The 20,619-nt window shown below is 40.4% G+C and overlaps 2 protein-coding genes across 2 annotated transcripts in view; one reads left to right on the top strand and one right to left on the bottom strand.

Annotated features, from left to right (window-relative positions):
• TRAF3IP3 (TRAF3 interacting protein 3) overlaps positions 1–16,203 on the top strand; it is a 35,185-nt gene extending 18,982 nt beyond the window's left edge. Inside the window, exons 8-16 of the mRNA XM_027870870.1 lie at positions 1,865–1,936; positions 3,153–3,293; positions 3,383–3,520; positions 5,027–5,162; positions 6,493–6,555; positions 12,043–12,102; positions 13,728–13,864; positions 14,956–15,069; positions 15,927–16,203. Of these exons, the coding sequence (XP_027726671.1) occupies positions 1,865–1,936; positions 3,153–3,293; positions 3,383–3,520; positions 5,027–5,162; positions 6,493–6,555; positions 12,043–12,102; positions 13,728–13,864; positions 14,956–15,069; positions 15,927–16,019 (954 nt within the window). The 3' untranslated portion in view covers positions 16,020–16,203. The remainder of the gene's footprint in view (positions 1–1,864; positions 1,937–3,152; positions 3,294–3,382; positions 3,521–5,026; positions 5,163–6,492; positions 6,556–12,042; positions 12,103–13,727; positions 13,865–14,955; positions 15,070–15,926) is intronic.
• Positions 16,204–16,887: 684 nt separating this feature from the next.
• Positions 16,888–20,619, bottom strand: part of CUNH1orf74 (chromosome unknown C1orf74 homolog) — a 4,606-nt gene continuing 874 nt past the window's right edge. The window contains exon 2 of the mRNA XM_027871494.1: positions 16,888–17,829. Coding sequence (XP_027727295.1) covers positions 16,936–17,733 — 798 coding nt within the window. The 5' untranslated portion in view covers positions 17,734–17,829 and the 3' untranslated portion in view covers positions 16,888–16,935. The remainder of the gene's footprint in view (positions 17,830–20,619) is intronic.

Here is a 20,619-nt window from a genome sequence, read left to right as displayed (position 1 = left end):
CTTATCATTAATCTGCATAAAGAGTCTTCCAGAGATGACGTCCAATGTCAGAAAAGCAGAAAAATCCTCAGTAGGGATGAAACTGACAAGTCAAAAGGTGTGGGGAAATTGAGAGGACCAAAGACCAAGTTAGAAAAAATGTTGCTACTTTATTAGAGCCCCAAATAGGGATCATGGGGGCTCAATGTGGTACACTAGGGCTGACTCTAAAAGCAGAGGACTTGGGTTAGAATCCCACCCCTAACACCATCTATGTGACCATGGGTAAGTCACTCTCCCTCGATGGGTCTGAATCTCCTCACCTGTAATATATGGGGGCTGGATTAAATTATCCTTAAGGGTCCCAAATGCCTCTAGATTCATAATTTAGTTGTGGGAGTCCTAAAATTTGTACGCAGCATCATTAAGGAATGCTAGACAAAAATAGTTCTCACGAAATGGATATACATTCCCCTCATCCTTCTCCACTCCCACCCTCGGAGGTAACTTTTCTCTTTGAATTTCCAATGAATCACCAGATGGGGCCACCCTATAAATAGGTGGAATAGGAGACCTCTAATGCAGAGGTGTCAAAGTCCTTGCAACCTGCAAAACTCCCAAGAGTGGCCAGAACCATATTAAAATGTAATTGGAAAATGTTTAGCAAAATAAATGAAAATACAATAAAACATAGATAATGTTGATTTGTTTTTTTCTAAGTTAATACATGGCCTGCAGGGCTCCATTTCTATTTGAGTTTGATTTTATTGCTCTAATGTGATGTAATTTTGGTGATGTCTCAAGCCTGTATCTCCCCCAAAAATGAAAAATTCATTTCTAGGGGTCATAAAGGCTTTTCAATATTCAAGAGCCACCTGTTGCTGTTCAGTCATTTTTTCAGTTGTGTCCAACTCTTTGTGACCCCATTTGGGGTTTTCTTGGCAAAGATTCTGGAGTAGTTTGCCATTTCCTTTTCCAGCTCATTTTACAGATGAGGCAACTGAGGCAAACAGGGTGAAGTGACTTGTCCAAGGCCACATAAGTAGTTAGTGAATGAGGTCACATTTGAACTCAGACTCCAGGCTGGGTGCTCTACCCATTGCACCACCTAGCTGCCCCCTCAAGAGCTGCCTAGGGAAATTGGTATTGTTCTGGGAGGGTTAATATCTTGAGTGTTAACAGAGGTTAATAGTTAACACCTTTGCTAAAGATTAAGGCCCCAGAAGCTAGAATGAAATACAGGCTGCCCGGTGGGAATGAGCAGCAAGGCAGAAGTGGGAAGTGGAGCACCAAAAGAGAAAGAAGGCTCATCGGTTCCTAATTCACAATTTTGCCTCCTTTGAGGTGGGTTTGGTCCGGCAGGGTGGTACGGGAGAAAGAACTTTGGTTCTAGAATCAGAGGACATGGATTCAAACCTAACCTATGACGGTTTCCTCCTTGTGTGACCTCGAGTAAGACGCTGGACTTCCGTGGACCTGTTTTTTCATCTGTAAAATGGGTGTGTCGGACTCCATGGCCTCTGAGTGCCCTTCCAGCCCCGGATATGGGATCCTACAATATCTGTGCCATTAGGAAAGGCCCTCTGGATCACTCTACTCCTAAGATCTCTTTTTAAAATCTGCTTTTAATATGTTTTGACGCCAGTCATTTCTCACTAGACAGGAATCTAATACCTTCAAACCCCCTAATACCTTCAAAGTTAAGCGCAATTAATCCACTTAATTCCTATAATTGCTCCAGCCAGAGGAGAGGTAGAGCTACCCTTGTCCCAATAACCCTTGTCTGTCCCCTGTCCTGCCCAGCCTCTGGCTAAGCGGTGAAAAGCTCTTTGCTTGGCTTCAGGTCAGCCCGAATTCTCATTCATTCATCCCCTACTCTCCCCAGGGACAGCTGAATGAGGACAAGCTGAAGTGCAAACTGAGATCCCTGGAAAACCAGCTGCACACCTGTACCCAGGTAATGGCCCTGAGGGACCCTTTAAGTGCAGGTAAAAGGAGAAGCCTGTCTGTGAGCTCAGTCCTGTGTCTCAGAAGGGCCAATGTGACTGATAGACACTCCTTCCGGCTCACCTCGCTGTGTGATGGCATCTTTCTTCAGCAGAGTCCCAGGCTTCTCCCCTAGCCGCACTCTTTACTCCTTTCCTCCTTTCCTTCCAAGGAATCTCAATACTTAGCATATTATGGGCTCAAGAGAAACCTGAAATCTAACTAGAAACACAAAGAGAGGCACTTGATAAACACAGATATTAACCAGACAATTTTTGTGCCCTGAGCTTTGACATATTAGGATTATACTGTTTGGGTCGTTTAATGAAGTCTGACAAACTGATATCTGGCTCACTGGGACTCTGAGACCAGCCCTAGCCCCTGGAAGGGAAGGAGAATAACTCCAAATCACTCACAGTTTAGTGTATCTATGGCCAATCTTGCTTTCAACTCTTTTGCAACACTATCAGCTCATCAGCAACTCCTTGGCTGGTGTAAAAGGGAAGGAGAATTGAAGTTTCCTTCCTTGACAGCAAAGTACTTAATCATATAACAAGCAAGCTGGAGAGGGGTGGTCAACTCCATTCAGGGTGGTACTTGGCAGTAGTCTGATAGATTTTTAACATGCACTAGGCATAAGTGAGGGATGGGAAAGGGGGAAATGGGTAAGGATGAAGAAACTAGAAACTTACCAGCTCTTCCTGAGTATTTTTTCACCATGAGGTTTCATCATTTGATCTGATATGCTGTGAATTCTTAGACACACCCAGTTTTAAATGTAAGTGCTCAAAGTAGAACAAAGGGATTTAAGGATTGTCTTGCATTTTGAATTATCTGTACCTAGATACTATCTACTTAATGCAAATAATCAATAACTGACTCTAAAAGCAATCCATCTTCTTTATTCATGCGGTATATCATTACTCACCCTCAGTAGGAAAGTCAATCAACAAGCATTTGTTAAATGACTACTACATGAGAGGCATAGATTTGTAAGACCTATTTGATTCAAATCCCTCCTTTCTTGTGTCTATAGTGGGATGTCAGGTAAGAAGGCCTTACTCTCTCCCATTCACCTCCTCCTGTCCATCTAAAGTAGTCTGCCCCATCCTCACTCCAGCTCTCACTACCTGGGAGGGAAAAGTATGTATAACTGACCAGCGGTAGCTTTGCCCTCTCCCTTGCAGAAATACTCCAAAGAAGGTGCAAAAAAGGTCCTTCTGGAAATGGAGGACCAGAAGCAGAGCTATGAGCAAAAGGCAAAAGAGACTCTGCAGAAACTGCTGGAGGAGAAAACAGCTGCTGAACAGCAGCTGGAGAGCACTCAGGTACTGGGCAGGGCTTGGATTGAGGGGCAGGACAGGAGGTGAGGTGAATATTCTGAGGCGTCACCCTCTCCATCTTTGTACTCCCCCAGAGGTCCCTGGCCATGGCTGAGCTCAAATGTGAGCAGTGGAGGGAGCAGTACGAAACTTTAAAGGAAGACTGGAGAGACCTAGGGGCCAAGCACAGCGAACTCGAGAATCAGCTCTATGTTCTACAGTCCAAATTGCAGGTACAGGCCAGAGACATCTGGGGAAAGAGAGGGAGGACCTAGGCCAGGGAACACAGATTTGAACTAAGGGAATTTTGCTCTCAGTCCCATACCCAGGTTTCTATGCCCTCTACTTGGCCCCTTACTTGGCCAAGGAAGTTCAGAAATAAGGCATCATGGCATAAAGGACTTGAATCCAGAAACCCTGTATGTGAGTCCCACCTCCACCACTTACTAGTCCTTTCTTCATCTGCAAAATGGGACTAATAACACTTATATTACCTGTCTCATAGGACTGCTGGGAGCAAAGTGCCTTCTAAATTATAAAGCATTATATAGATATGAGCTTCTGTTGTTATCATTTTCATAAGGATGTATGTGAATAATTCTTTAGTATTGCTAAGAAATGGGGTTATCAGAGTATGTGCAACAATTAGAGAGAAGAAACACTTGCCATCTAGTAGCTTCCTATTTTAACTAACTAGATGCTGACCTCAGTTGGTCCTATGCTTTGTAAGTGTAAGTATAAATGTTGTGCCCTCTGAATTTCAGCATCCTGGAACAAAATCCCAGCCACCCTGCCCTAAGCACAACTCTAGTGAAAGGAGTAACCACCACAAGAACAAAATCAAAGATCCTACAAGTGTGTTCATATAGCATTTTGTATTTATACAACTTTTTCACGAATATTAAGTTTCAGTTATTGATAGGTTTCCTTATAAATTTTCCATTTATTTTATGTGCATGCCCTGTCTCTCCGCCTATATAAACTTTGTCTTTGAGGACTGACAACTCCTCAAAAGCAGAGGATTTATTATTTCTTTTGTATTTCTCCCACTCTATCTCACACAAAACTCAGCACAAACAGAACTGTACACTCCGTTGATACTCAACAAATGTTGTTAACTCTTTACACAACTTCAAAACTGCTAATTTTTTTTTAAGGCAGAATAGTAGTGGTTGCAAAATAAGGAAAACAAGGAATGAATAACAACTAATTCTCTTTGGTGTGACATGGATTATTTTCCTAGTAATATAGGGAAGTATTTACTCTTTCCCATAGTGCTAGCTCTCTAAAACTTGGGCAGGACAAATGGAGATCTGCCCCAAGGTGCCAAAATTTAGAGGGTAGTACTTATAATCCTTCAGGAGGTAGAAATCACCCACCTTAGTACCAAGTTACTAAGTATACTTAGCCTAAAGGCTATACCCCACCCTTCTCATTCCCCATAGTCATGGACCAGTCGTCTTGCAGTGTCTTGAAGTCTTTCTCCTCCTCAGTACCCACGGTCTCTCCTCCAATGGTCCTTATGAGCTGAGGTCTGACATCTTTCCATTTTGCCTCTCCACACCACTCTCAAAATATTTTGGTTTTGCCCTAGGCACAAGAATTGCTAGTTTTGCTAAAAACCTCTTCCATCTTTAGGAGTCTCTGATTATCTGACATGAGAACAGGTTAAGGCAGACCTTTTCATCCCCTCCCATCACTGACTCTCATCTCTGGGAGGGGGTCCCTCCTCCTTGCAGGGAGCAGACAGCAGAGATTTTCAGCTAAACCAGGCCCTACATCTTCTGGAGCGTGAACACCAGGACCTCCAGACACAGATTGACCGCCTGCAGGGGGACAGAGAACTGGGCTGTTCTAACATCAGCGACCTGCAAGGTACCATTCCAGTCCAGAGCTGAGAGTCATGACTGACTAACCACTTATCACTCATTTGTTTTGTGTGATTTTTTTTTTTTTTTATGGGAGGGCAACATACTACAACAGTTGACTTGAAATTACACGAGCCACATTTGGAATCCCGTCTCTGACAGATCACTTCTCTGAGGCTCAGTTTCTCAATCCGTGCAGTTGGAATAATAATACCTATACTATCTACCTCACAAGGTCATTATGAATAGAATAATAACTGAGATTTATATAAGGTTTTAAAGTTTGTAAAAATACATTTTCTCATTTGAATCTCACAACAACTCTGTGAAGTAGATACTAGGGTTATCACTATTCCCATTTCACAGATGAAGAAATTGATTGAGAGAGGTCAAGTCACTTGAATGTGAGCAGTTACTAAGTATCAGAGGCAAAATTTGAACTCATATCTTGAACTCCCCAGTACAGCACTCTATCCACTATATCACTACTGCTATATAAATCTAAATTAGTATTGTTCCAGAACTTCATTAGGGAAAAATAATGGGGCTGTATCTTGGTTTGAAAATACAGCTCCACTGTATTAAAGAATCTTGAGGTCTCATCTCTCTTGTAGCTTCCCTCCCCCATAGTTCTTACCTTCTCTCCCCTTACCATCCTCCACTCCCATCCCCAGTCATCTTTTTGGATGCCCTGTTGTAGTTGCTTACATAACTTGTTGTGACCACCTGTACACTCAGCTGAAAAAGGAAAGGGTAAGGCATGGAAGATATAAGGGTTCTCAATCTAGAAGGGATTCCTGTACTAAGGGAGAGGTTGAATAAAATGTCTTTTTATGTCCTTGCCAGTTCTGACATTCCATGAAGTTTTAGAACCCACTCTAGCTATGCCAACTGTGAGGACCAAATCATGGGTACCTGTAGTAATTAATCCGGCTAGCCCCGTGGGAAGCTGCTAAATCAAATGAGAAAACACTAGCACTTTGAAAACCTTAAAAATCTATATAAATGTTAGCTATTACTTATTAAATCTGAGGTATTCAGATTCTTTTTTCCTCATGATGTGACAAGGGAATGGTAAAGTCAGCATCTATTGAATTTAACCAGTGCAGTAACTCCCAGCAAAAAAGATGCCACTGTAAATTCCCAATTCAATTTATCAGATATTTACTAATCACCTAATACATGTGCAGGGTACTCAGCTTCTGGGGGAGATAGAAAAAAAAGGCCTTGGTCCCTGCCTACAGGAAGGTTACACTCTAGCAAATCCAGTCTCATGGACTGAATGTGTTGGCACTGAAGATTTTTCTCTCTTTTTGCTTGTGCTTTTCTACTTCCAGGGCAACTACAAAGGTCAGAAGAGGAAAAGCTTGCCCTGAAGGCTACAGTTGAGCACTTGCAGAGTAAGTCCTCCCTTCCAATCCTGCAGTTCTTCCCATTCCCATACAAAATAATTCCCCCTAAACTGGCCATCTGAAGCTAGGCTCCAACTGGTTTTCCACGATGCAGACCCATGCAAAGCTGAACACTTCTGGAAAGCAGTCAGGAACTTCCCACCGTGGAAGGGTAGGAGAGAGCTTGTAGCAATGACAAAAAGGGAGAGAAGCATAGGGACTAGAGGGAAAAGGATGGCATGGATGGGATCAAGCTTGGGGAGAAGTAGCTAGAAAATGGATTTTGTGCCTGGGCAGCCACTGGTATTGGTGGACAGGAATCAGAAACCAGGGATGTATGGGGATGAGAGCTGAGTTGGAAGATCTGCTATCGATAAGGCAGGGGCAGCCCCAAATAGGCAGAGGTTTACAAACTTTATCAGCCTCAGGGTCCTAACTGGAATGTTGGGATAAGAGAGATATCATCTTACAGAGGTCCTCTAGTCCAGCTTTCTTGCCTTAGAGAGAGAAAATTGAGGTCCAGACTTAGGCCTTCTGTCGTAACAGAAAGCTACTAGGTCCTGTCTTTGTAGTGCCCATAATTATTAATTATTAATAAATTGCATAACTCTTTACAAGTGATGCATTTGAACTCTTCTTAAGCATCCTTCCCAAGCCCATTAATAGAGAGCTGGCCTTCCCACTCGGAAGACTTGGATTCAAGTCCTATCTCTGATATCTACTATATGTTTCTGAGCAAGTTGTTTAATATCTAAGTATGCTAGACAAGCTGCAAAGAAGGTGAGTTTCTTCATCCCAAAGTTTAATACTTCACACCAATGGAGTCACAGGTCCAGTCTCTGTCCCTATCCCTCTTCTCTCCTATACCCTCCCTCTGTTGTTGTTCAGTCATTTTTCAGTTGTGACTGACTCTTTGTGACTTCATTTGGCATTTTCTTGGCAAAGATACTGGAGGGGTTTGCCATTTCCTTCTCCAGCTCATTTTACAGATGAGGAAACTGAGGCAAACAGAGTTAAATTACTTGCTCAGGGTCACACAGCTAGTAAGTGTCTGAGGCCAGATTTCAACGCAGAAGATGAGTCTTCCTGACTCCTGGCCCAGCACTCTATCCACCTGATTGCCTCACTTGTATTCTCCTAAAACCTCAGAAGAAAAAAGAACATGAGTCCAGTTTTTTGCTTCTCTTGATAACTTCACATCTAAAGAGTATTTTTCTTTTAAAAAATATTTTTATTTACTTCATTAACTATTTCCCAATTAAGTAAAAAAAAAATTTTAACAACCATTTTTTTTTAATTTTGAGTTCCAAATTCTCTCACTCTCTCCTGCCCCTTCCCCCCTCCTTGAGAAGGCAAGCAGTTTGACAGTGATAATACATGTGAAGTACAAAACACATTTCCATATTAGTCATTTTGCAAAAGGAAACACAAACAAAATAAAACAATAAAAATAAAGTTTGGGTTTCTTAAGTATGCTTTAATCTGCATTCACAGTGCATCAGTTTTCCCTCTAGGGTGGAAAATATTTTTCATCATGGGTCCTTGGGAATTGTCTTGGATCATTGTCTTGATGATGGTAGCTAAGTCTTTTGCAGTTGATCATTGTTACAATATTGCTATTCCTGGGTACAATGGTATCCTAGTACTGCTCATTTCACTTTGCATGAGTTCTTAGACTTCTTCCTAGGTTTTTCTGAAACTACCCTCCTTGTCATTTCTTACAGTACAATAGTATTCCATCACAATCACGTACCACAACTTGTTCAGCCATTCCCCAATTGATGGGCAACCTCTCAATTTCCAATTCTTCAGTGCCACAAAAAGAGCTGCTATAAATATATTGGTACAAATAAGTCGTTTTTCTCTTTTCTTTGATCTCTTCAGAATACAGATCTAGTAGTATGGGTCAAATGGTATACAAAATTTTATAGTCCTTTGGGCAGTTCCAAATTGTTCTCCAGAATGATTGGACTAATTTACAACTCCACTAAGACTGCATTACTATTCCAATTTTTCCACATCCCCTCTAGCATTTGTCATTTTCCTTTTCTGTCAATGTTATCCAATGTGACAGGTGTGAGGTGGTATCTCAGAGCTGTTTTCATGTGCATTTCTCTAATCAGTAGTGATTTAGAGCATTTTTCTATGTGACTATTGATAGCTTTGATTCCTTCTGAAAAGTGTCTTTTCATATTCTTTAACCATTTGACAACTGTGGAATGGCTCTTATTTTTTATAAATTTGGCTCAGTTCCTTATGTATTTGAGAAATGAAACCTTAATCAGAGAAACTTGCTGTAAAAAATTTTTTCTGCAGTTTCCTGTTTTCCTTCTAATTTTGGCTGCATTTGTTTTGTTTGTATAAAAGCTTTTGTATTTCATGTAATCAAAATTATGTTTTACTTTCTATCATCCTTCTATCTTGCTTGATCATGAACTCTTCCCTTATCCACAGATCTGACAGGCATATTTTTCCCCTGGTTTACTTATGATATCATCCTCTATGTTTAAATCATTTATCCATTGGTATATGATATGAGATGTTGGTCTATTACCTAGTTTCTGCCCAACTGCTTTCCAGTTTTCCCAGAAATATTTGTCAAATGGTGAATTCTTAGCCCAAAAGCTGGGGTCTTTGGGTTTATCAAACACTAGATTACTATGGTCATTTGCTACTATGTATTGTGTACCTAATCTATTCCACTGATCCACCACTCAATTTCTTAGCCAGTACCTAATTATTTTGATGATTATCATTTTATAATATTGTTTGAAATCTGGAACTGCTAGGCTGTCTTCCTTCACATGTTTCACTGATTCCCGTGACATTCTTGACCTTTTGTCCTTCCAAATGAATTTTATGATTTTTTTTCCAGCTCTATAAAATAATTCTTTGGTAGTTTTTTGATAGTTTTGTTTCCCCACTGCCTATTTTTATTCTTTCAGTTTCTTTTTCTTGTCTTATTACTATACTAGAATTTCTAGTACAATATTGCTATAATCTCCTTGCTAGTATTTTATTTAAAATTGTTGCATCAATGTTCATTAAGGAAATTGGTCTATAGTTTTCTTTTTCTGTTTTTGCTTTTCCTGGTTTAGGTATCAAAATTATATTTGTGTCATAAAAGGAATTTGGTAGGACTCCTTTACCTATTTTTTCAAATCATTTATATGGTATTGGGATTAATTGTCTCTTATATGTTTGGCAGAATTCAATTGTAGAACTCTTCTAGTCCTGAGGTTGTTATGGAGCTCATTAATGATTTTTTCTAAAATAGGATTATTTAATTATTCTATTTCCTTTTCTATTTTATCTGGGCAGTTTACATTTTCATAAATATTCATCCATTTCGCTTAGATTGTCAGTTTTACTGGCATATAATTAAGCAAAATAACTCCTAAAAAATTGCTTCAATTTCATCTTCATTGGTGGTGCATTTGCCCTTTTCATTTTTTGATATTAGTAATTTGGTTTTCTTCTTTTTTAAATCAAACTAACCAATGGTTTATCTATTTTACTATTTTTTTCATAAAACTAGCTCCTAGTTTTATTTATCAGTTCAATGGTTTGTTTTTTTTTTTCTTTCAATTTTCTTAATCTCTCCTTTGATTTTTCAGGATTTCCATTTTGGTTTTTAATTGGGGATTTTTAATTTGTTCTTTTTCTAGTTTTTTTTTAGTTGCATGCCCAATTCATTGATATGCTATTTCTCTCTTTTATTGATACACGCATTTAGAAATAAAATTTTCCCCTAAGTACTACTTTGACTGCGTCCCACAAATTTTGAAATGTTGTTTCATTGCCTCAACAAATTATTGATTGTATGATCTGTTCTTTGACCCACTCATTCTTTAGGGTTAAATTGTTTAATTTCCAATTAATTTTTAACCTATGCTTCCATGGTGTTTTAAATGTAAATCTTTTTCATTGAATTATAGTCTGAAAAGCGTTCATTTAATATTTCTATTTTTCTACATTTGATTGTGAGGTTTTTATTTCTTAATACATGGCCAGTTTTTGTGAAGGTGCTATGTACAGCTGAGAAAGAGATATGCTCCTTTCTATTTCTATTGTTTTCTCCAGAGGCCTATCATACCTAACTTTTCTAAGATTCTATTTATTTCCTTGACTTCTTTCTTATTTATTTTATGGTTAGAATTATCTTGTCCCTCACTAGTATAGTTTTATTATCTATTTCCTCTTGCAATTCATTTCCTTTTCTTCTAATAATTTTAATGCTATGTCATTTGGTGAGTATTAGTCTAGTATTGATATTACTTCATTGTCCATGGTTCCTTTTAGCAAGATGTAGTTTCCCTGCTTATCCCTTTTAATTAGGCCTATTTTTGCTTTTGCTTTGTCTGAGATCATGATTGCTACCCCTGCTTTTTTACTTCAGCTGAAGCATAGTAGATGCTGCCTCTTATTTTAACTCTGTGTGTATTTCTCTGCTTTAATTTTATTTCTTGTAAACAACATATTGTTGAATTCTGGTTTCTAATTCATTCTACTATCTGCTTCCATTTTTTTATGGGTGAATTCATCCCATTCACAGTTAGGATTACTAATTGTGCATTTTCCTTCATTCTATTTTCTTCTGTTTATCCTGTCTTTTTATCCTGTCTCTCCTCTAAAGTCTATGTTGCTTCTGACCACTGCCTTTTTTTATCTGCCCTCCCTTTTGTCATTTCCCCCTTTCTCTTATCCCTTTCCCATCTATCTTCCTGGCTGGGTAAGATAGATTTATATTGCCAATTGAGTATGTATGTGCATTTTCCCTTAAAGAGTAGTTCTCTGAGGTTGTGGGTAGTAGGGTGCTCCTGGGCAGCAACTGAAGAACACATGTTTTAATCAGTGCTCCTCCCCCATTACCATCTTTGATCCCGTTCCCAACAAAAAAAGATGGATGTCCCATTTAGATGCTTCCTTGGGAACAGAGGCAGCAGAGCTACTCATATAGAAGAAGCTATGCAGGTAAATATGTTCAACTGAGGATGTGATGAGAAGAAATAGAAAGGGCATAAATGTCCTTGGTCAGGATGCTTGAGAGGAGCTTGGTCAAATGCGTCATTTGGAAAGAAAGAGCCATGCTGCTAATTATGAGTACTTCAGGAACAAAGCCTGGTAGTTTTCTGCTAGGACAGAAGACCAGGTATGGACCCACACTTTCTCATCTATAAAGAGAGAAGGGGGGCAGTTAGGTGGTGAAGTGGACAAAGCTCCAGCCTTGGAGTCCGGAGGACCCGAGTTCAAATCCGACCCCAGACACTTGACACTTACTAGCTGTGTGATCTTGGGCAAGTCACTCAACACCGACTGCCTCGCCAAAAAAAGAGGACGTTGGACTAGATGACTTCTGGCATCATCTAGAGATCTCATTCAGAAATAGAAGAGCTTCATTCATGTCAAAGGAAGGGGCCTAAATGAAACTCAATGGAGCAAGCATGCTCAGCCTAGAAAAGATCAGAGCATCCTGTTGTTTGTTTTTTTTTTTAGATCTTCTCCAGAGCCAATCCATCCAGCTTCATATCCAAGAGGAACTTATGCCACAGAAAGGTCAGCCAATTCCCTACACCCAAGTCTAAGACTTCTATAATTGTCTTGTTTGCCTGGAGGCAGAGGGCTGGACTAGAAGACTACTTAAGATCCCTTCCCAGCCCTGGGATTCTATTACTCTAGACCAAGAGAATTTTCAAAGTACTCTCGTGCAGCAGTGAGCTAGTCTGCTCTTCAGGAAGTCTTCTGTTGCTAAGACAGTAAGATGTTCAGACTCTGTGAAATGAGATTTCTGTTCTCTGTGAAAACCTGTATCTATGATGGTGAACATGCAAAATAAATTGATTTTGAACTCAGGATTCCTATGTCAATTCTTACTCCCTTGACTGAGGTTGTGACTGTGATCCCCTAAACCACTTCCATAATTCTGCTTCTCTGCCCACATACCACCAAGTAACACCAGAAAACCCTCCAGAGTAACTTTCCCCTTATCCTAAAGGATTTGCTGATATTTGCTCCCCAGGAATATCTAAAATATTCCTGGATATTGACAACAGAATCCTCATGGAACAATCCATGTACTCTGTTGCCTACTGCCACTTAATTAGAAAGTGAAGGTGCTCCTTGGCAAAGGGTAGGAAAAGAAAGGAGTGGAAATCAATTACTGGGTCTCACAGCCAGATATTCAAAAGACAATGTGGCATAGTAGAGAGCAGCTACCCTCAGTCATGAAGACTTAGGTTCAAGTCCTGCCTCTGACATATCCTAGCTTGTGTGATACTAGGCAAGTCACTTAACTTCTCTCTCAGTGCTCTCCGCAACTCTAAAACTCTATGTTGCTAAGAAACTGTTCATCTGCATTGGTAGAGGGAATTCCCTATACCAAAAAAATCACAGTTTCAGGACCTTTCTCTAAATCCATATAGCACTCCCTAACTTTTTTCCAGTTGCTTTCATATCTCAGTGATATTAAAGGTTAAGTGATTTGCTAAAGGCAGACAGCTAGGAAGTACAGAGCTGGAACACAAAACACTTTATCATCTTAAGGAATAGCAAGGATTATGATGCTCATTTTACAAATTAGGAAACTGAGGAAGAGAGTAACTTGCTTCTGGTCATGCAATTATTGGTGGCAAGGCCCAAGTAAGAAATCAAAACTCCAAACTCCTTTCTACTATGTTATGCTATACCCTTGGGATTTTTTTTTTAACCAGTCTAAAGAAGAGAAGGCAGAGGGATGTTAGAATAATTATCTGCACATATGTGAAGATTCGTTTTGGGAACCAGGAGACTCAGAACTAGAAAAGTCTTTATAAATTATCTGGGCCACGTCATTCATGTTATAGATGAGAAAACATAAGCCCATAAAGCACAAATGTCTTGCCAGCTAGTTGCTACCTCTTAAAGGTGACCAGCTAATTTGCCATTGCTGCTGAAGTCAGAACAAGAAGGAATAGGTTCAAGACAAAGCAACACGACTCAGGTTAGATACCAAACAGGACTACAAAGGATGTGGAGCCTCCTTCATAGGATACCTTTAAAGATGGAGGTGACTATTAGATGAATCCTGATGAGAGCAAGGTCCTCCCAACCCAAAGTTTGTGGCTGTTATTGCTCAAAGACCAGCCCCCTCTTTCTCCAAGGCATTGACAATGTGCTCACAGATGGTCTGACTGATTTTCTAGGTCAGACTTGTCCTACATGGAGTTCAGCACCCACCCATCTGGAAGAGAAGTCCAAGGGTTCAGGGGAAGAGAGAGAAAAGAATCTCAGGGATCAGCTGCAAGAGAGGACTTTGCAGTTCCAAGCTAAGGACAAGGAGGTGAGAAAGGGGGTCGATTGTGTGGGAGGAGATTCAGCTGCTTCTGTAACAATATAAGACAAGAGAACAATTCTCAAACTCAGGTGTTGTACCTAATTAAGTACATGCATCTTCCCAAAGGTAGTCATTTAAGACATCTTTTCCTTGAATTATGAACACCTTAACATTTTCCTTTCCATTTTCCTGAACCAATCCCTTGTTAGGACACAAGACACATAGCCCAAGCTTTTCTCAACAGTAACCTTTGGGTTTTCACGGCACAATTCAGAAATAGGTGAACTATTCACCAGCTAACCACAAGCGCATGTCTCAGCCCAATAAAAGTCCCTGTACTGTATAAGTGGTTCTTTAATTTCAAGAGGTCACTAAATCACACATAATGATTCCTGCAGGCCCTCATCTCAACTTAATTTTTAAATGTAATGTTATGCTTTATTGTATTTTTATTTGTTAAATATTTCTCCAATTACATTCAGACACCTCTGCTTTAAGTCACACAACGCCTCACATTTGCACAACAATTGAGTTTTCCATGAAGCTTCTAGATCCATTGAGAGGCGGCTAAGGTCTCACGGCAGGAATCCAGTTAGAATCTTAACTCTGACCCTTGCTAACAGTGTGATCATGGATAGGTCATTTTTCTGAGGGCCACTTTCCTCAGCTGTGAAATGGTGTTGGTAATACTCCTTGTCCTAACCACCTCCCAGTGAGGAAAGCACTTTATAAATTATAAACCCTTATATAAATTATTTATTGGTTTCTTTGGACGCCTAGTCCAATGTTCTTTCCCTATACTGTGATGCCATGGTGTGTTTCTCATATATGTGTACGTACACGCGCACGCATGCACACACACACACACACATGCCAGGGAAAATAATAAATCTTAAAAAGTAATGTCTGATGTACACGTCTTAAAGCTCTGTCAGTTCTTGTTATTACCAGACCCAAGTCATGGCCAGCTCCTTCTTTAAAATCCTAAAGCAGCTGCCACATCGTGAGGAAAACTGGAAATGCCTAGAAAGACTGTGAATTATGGGAGGACAGGAAAGGAAGTAACGACGACTTTGGTCATATTATTCTATCTTCAGTGTGAAGAGTTACATTCGGAGCTGGACAGCCTGAGCGATGAGTACCTCTCCTGCCTGAGGAAGCTACAGCAATGCCGGGAGGAGCTGAACCGGGGTCAACGGCCACCCCACAGAGTAAGAATGAGGGACCCTCTGCCACTGACCCTCCAGCCCAAAGATGCCTGCTGTAACTCACTGCAGATAAAACTTACCAGCCCACACTATCTAACTACTCTGTCCCGCTGTCTTCACCACATGCTACATAAAGAGTAAGGCTGGCCCAGGTACCAAGAATTAGGTACCAACCGAAGTTTAAAATCTCAGTAGCTTGTCCTTTCTGTTTCTTATGCATTTAGATTTCTTGAGACTCTGAAACTAGAAGGAAAAAAAAAAGGATTACAGAATGAAAAACATCCTATCTACTGGCCTTGAAGTCAAGACCTGTGTTCTAGTACTACCACTAATACATAGTGGCTGTGTAACTATCAATGAGTCACTTAACGCCTCAGTGTTCTAGGCAACTCTCTAAGATTACAAAAGACATTGAGGGTGCCAACCTGCATTAATCAAAGGAGTTTCTTCACCCACGAGTTGCCTCTACCAATAAGATCACAGATTCAGTCCCTATTCATAACAGGCATAATATTCTGAGACAAATAACATGGGAAGGAGGGACCAAAAAGAAATGGAAATGGCTAGAAGAGGACAGGAAACGTGGGAAATGTGAATGAGGACAAAGTAAATGCTGCTGATCTATTTTTTTATAAAACACTGCATAGCTGTAATGAGGTCAATCTTACATGAGCATCCTATCAACAGAGCTCTGCCATACGTCTGCCCAGGCCTCTGGGCTGGTGGCCATTTACAAGCCTTTCTTTTTAAATGCAAGGCAAACTGCAATGTGTCAGGTAACAGGATGGGGCTTAGCTTTCCTTCTGCCAAAAGAGAGGAAGATCCAGGCTCCACCCAATTTATTTATTTCCCCGTTTCAGAGACGATGTGGCTGTTGGCTCCCTGTGCTAATAGTAGTGATTGCTACAGCACTAGCAGCATTTCTGGCCAACACAGAAAGCGTGGTGATCTGAATGTCCTGCAACAGCTGGAAAGGAGAACCGCCTTGAGAGGAAAGGCAGGGAAGTGGTGGAAGATTCAAAGAGGGTTTTTTGTTTTGTTCCTTTTCATGCTGCTGGGGGAAGATCCTGACCGTTTTACTTTAGGGGCTAATTGTGGGATATGTCAATAAATTCCACCAGACTGTATATAACCTCAGTTTTCCAGCGTGCACTGTGTACTGCTGACTGACATATGACATCTGACCAGTAACTTCACTAGATGTGGTCAGACCACATCTGCAGTATCACGTTCATTTCTGGTAACCACATTTTAAGAAGGACACTGATGAGCTGCAAAGTATCTAAAAGGACACTAGGATGGTGAAAGAGCCTTGGGTTCATACCAAATAAGGATTACACAAAAGAACTGGAGATGTTTAGCCTAAAGACGAGAATACTGGGAGAACGGGGTTGGGGTGAGGAGGGGGGAACACTGCAGCTGTCTCATGGAAGAAAATTTAGATTTTTTCAGTTTTGCCCCAGAGATCACAACAAAAAGCAAACAATAGGTGGAATTTGTAGTTTGTTATTTGCAAGTTTACCATAAAAAAAAAGCAAAATACCTTGGGTCAAAAACTGTTCTCCCCAGAAAAGATAATCCACTCCCCACCATCTCATCATTCCTGCCCTCTTTCTATTGGACAGGAAACAAGACACCAAAGAAAGGACAGTGTCTGCCATCACAGCCCGGTCCCCCGTCCAGTGTCCACACTTCATAATAATAACATATTTTTCCTCACAACCACTTTGTGAGGTAGACAGTGCAAGTATTATTACTCCCACTTTACAGATAAGGAATCACATTCAGAGATGCTAAGGGAATTGCCTATAATCACACAGCTAATCATCACCATTTATTGAGTGCCTACCAGGCAGAAGTAGATCAGAATCACAGTACCACTGAAGGCAATGTGACAACCTCAGTAGAAATGGTAAGGTCAACAAAATCACCCTGAGCCCCATATCGAGCCCTGAGGTCCTCCCCCCACATGTCTAGTATGTCTTTCAGGGCTGGGTACAAGCTCTCTGGAACACTGAAAGAATAGAGCTGAATCTGGGGGAGGCCTGTGAGCCAACAGCATGAAGTTTGAGCAGTAAACACACGCAGTTGAACCAGGGCCAAACAATTGCTGTCCCCTTGGGCTGGGTGGAAAAAATAGGGGACAGGATAGCCCAGGAGAATCCCAAATACTGTGCAAAGATTCCAGCCAGCAGAAGAGAGCTCACTTCGGGAGATGGGCAAGAGGGGATTCCCCTCCAGGCTCTGTAAATGTGTCATGATCTCAGCCAAGTGGTCCTTCAAATCTCCAAGCTCATCAAGTGGGCAGAGGGCAGGGTGAGATCTGAAGCTTGAAATATCCACGAAGGTCACAGGGCTGCACAGCACCTGCTGTATATGCTGACACACTTGCACAGGATTGACAATCAGGATGTTTTCCCCCAACTCCAGAATGTGCAGTGCCTGGAGCAAGAGGCCCAGCCTCTGTAGCTCTCCCACATATCTCTGAACCTGGTCAGCATCTGCAGCATTGCAATCATACAGTACTGCTGGCTTCAGCCCCATGGCTACAGCTCTGACTTCTCCAGCTAGGTGCAGGCAGACTGCTCGAGGTGGACCCCTTCTTTTTCCCACACCCAAGGTCTTCTGAGCTACTGCTACCAATGCTTGAGGATTCAGTGCTGACATCAAGGCCTTGGACAAGATCTGGAAGGACCTGACATAATCTCCCTGGGCCAACTCTAACAATTCAACTTGTCAGCCTTTAGGCACTGAAGAAAGGACCTGAAAGCAAATGAACAGAAGATAATTATGGAGAACCAATGATATATTTCAGCACTCTTCCAACACAGTCTTCCTACTGGCTTACCATTACCTTTCAAAGGTGATTATCCAGTTCTCTACCCTGGCATCTCAAGTCATTCCAAAGTTTAGGGTCTCTCAAATGTTTCAAGTTATTAAGAAAAGAAAACTTATGACCTTAGGCAGCACAGTGGAGAGAGTGCTAGGCCTAGAGTCAGGAAGACCTGAGTTCAAATCTGGCCTCAGACACTTACTAGCTGTGTGACCCTGGGCAAGTCACTTAACCCTGTTTGCCTCAGTTTCCTCATCTGTAAAATGGAGGTAATGATAATAGCACCAACTCTGCAGGGCTGTTGTGAGGACCAAATAAGATAATAACTGTAAAACACAGCACAGTGCCTATAACACAGTAAACACTATATAAATGTTAGCTATCATTATTATTATAAATTCAAAGGTAACTTTGACTTGGTTCTTATACCTTAAGTCCTTTTTCTTCAATTCAACAAGCATTTATTATCAGGTGCCTACTCTATGCAACTCTATACAGGCAAATAAATATAAAATATACACAAAATGAATGCAAAGTAATATTGAAGGGGAGAGAGCACACTAAAAATGGAGGAGATCAAGAAGGAACTCATGCAGATGGCACTTGAACTAGGCCTTGAAGGGAGATAAGGATTTCAACAGATAAAGATGAGGAAGGAGAGTATTCCAGGCATGGGAGGCAATTTGTGTGTGCAGAGGCATAGAGAATGAAAATGTAATATAATTCAAGGGGAACAGCAAATAAGCTGGAATGGAGATGGGGATGGGGAAGCAAGGAATGTGAAATCAGTCTAGAGAGACAGGTTGGACAATATCACTACTAGGTCGGTACCCCAGAGATCCAAGAAAAAGGAAATGGACCTATATGCGCAAAATATTTATAGCAGCTCTTTTTGTGGTGGCAAAGAATTGGAAATTAGGAGATGGCTGAACAAGTTGTAGTGTATGATTGTGATGGCATACTATTGTACTATAAGAAATGACAATGAGAATAATTTCAGAAAAACCTAGGAAGACATACATGAATTCATGCAAAGTGAAGTGAGCAGAACCAGGAAAAGACTGTGCATGGTTAACAGCAATATTATAACAATAACCAACCATGAAAGACAGCTATTCTGATCAATATGATGACCAATAATAATTCCAAAGGACTCATGATAAAAACTGCTATCCACCTCCAGAAAACTAATAACTCTGAAGGCAGATTGAAACATATTTTTTTTTACTTTATTTTTCTTGTTTCGGTTTTTTTTTTTTGCAACATGACTTATATGGAAATGTTTTGCATGATTTCACATGTATAATAAGTATCATAGCTTGCCTTCTCAATGGGTCCGGGAGAGGCTGGAAGAAGAGACAGAATTCAAAACTAAAAAATTAAAAATAAATGTTAAAAAAACAGAAAGCCTGGGGCAGAGAAAGGCTGGAATCAGAGTGTGAACAGCTTTAAATGATAAATAATGAAGTTTTTATCATATTCAGAGTAAATAGTCACAGAATCTACTTGAGCAGGGGAGTAAAAAGAATAGACTTGTGTTTTAGAAAGATTATTTTGGCAGCTATATGGAGGATGTATTTAAAAGGGGAGAAAGAGGCAGGGAGACCTATTAAGGATATTTCAATTGTCTAGCCAAGGTAGTGGCCCTCTGAATAAAGAGAAACAGATACTAGAAATGTTGTGGAAGTAGTAATGACAAGACGAGGCAACTGATTGAAGGGCTCAAAAGGGAGGAGTTGCCCTTGATGGAAATCAAGATGCCCAGAAAAGAGGGGTGGGTTTAAGGAAAAAGATAATATGTTCTAACTTGAACATGTTGAGTTTGAAAGATCTATGTAATATCCAGGTAGAAATATACCCTAGGTAGACAGTGACTGGGAAATGGAGCTCAAGAGAGAAAATGGAGCTGGAAAAGTAGATTTCATTGTTCTCTCAATTTAGATGATAACTGGATCTAGGATTGCTAATGAGATCTCTGAGAAAACTGTAAAAAGAGAAGGGCCAAGATGGAGCCCCAAGATAAACCTGCTCATAGAAGGCAGGACACAGAAGAAGACCCAGAAAAAGAAACTGAAATGGATCAGACAGGTAAAAGTAGAACAAGGAAAGAGCTGTGTACTAAAAACAGATAAGAGAGAGTACACTGGAAGACTGAGTCAACAGTGTCAAATGCGTCAGAGGTCAAGGATTCAACTTTGTCTAATTTTCACATCTATTTCTTCTGTGCACAATGTTCTCCTGGATCTGATCACTTCACTCTGCCTGACTTCATATAAGTCTTCCTAGATTTTTCTGAAACTTTGTCATTTCTTACAGAATAATAATATTCCATCACAATCATATGCCATAACTTGTTGAGCCATTCCCTAATTTAAGTGCCTACTACTCTCAATGTAATCTTTGGCAATTATGACCTGTGTGACCCTAAGGAAGTTACCTGATCTCATTGGCCTTAGTTTTACCATCTATAAAAAGGGAGATGTACTAGATGGCCTCAGAGGTTCTGTTATCTTCTACATTAAGGGAATATAAAGGGCAGGTCCTTTTCTGAATTGATTCAGCCTGCTACCAAGGTTCCCACTTGGGTCAACCACCCCAGCCTAAATCTCCAAAACGGACCAAACTCAAAATTGACCTTTTACTTTTACTATGACCCTTAAAAATATGTATCTTTATATGTATATGTATATGTATATGTATATGTATATGTATATGTATAT

The sequence above is a fragment of the Vombatus ursinus genome, unplaced genomic scaffold (assembly GCF_900497805.2).
Source record: "Vombatus ursinus unplaced genomic scaffold, bare-nosed wombat genome assembly UNPS02014798.1, whole genome shotgun sequence".
In the NCBI taxonomy this organism is placed as follows: domain Eukaryota; kingdom Metazoa; phylum Chordata; class Mammalia; order Diprotodontia; family Vombatidae; genus Vombatus; species Vombatus ursinus.
The sequence above is the reverse complement of the archived record's forward strand: the minus strand, read 5'-3'. Positions and strand labels throughout refer to the sequence as shown.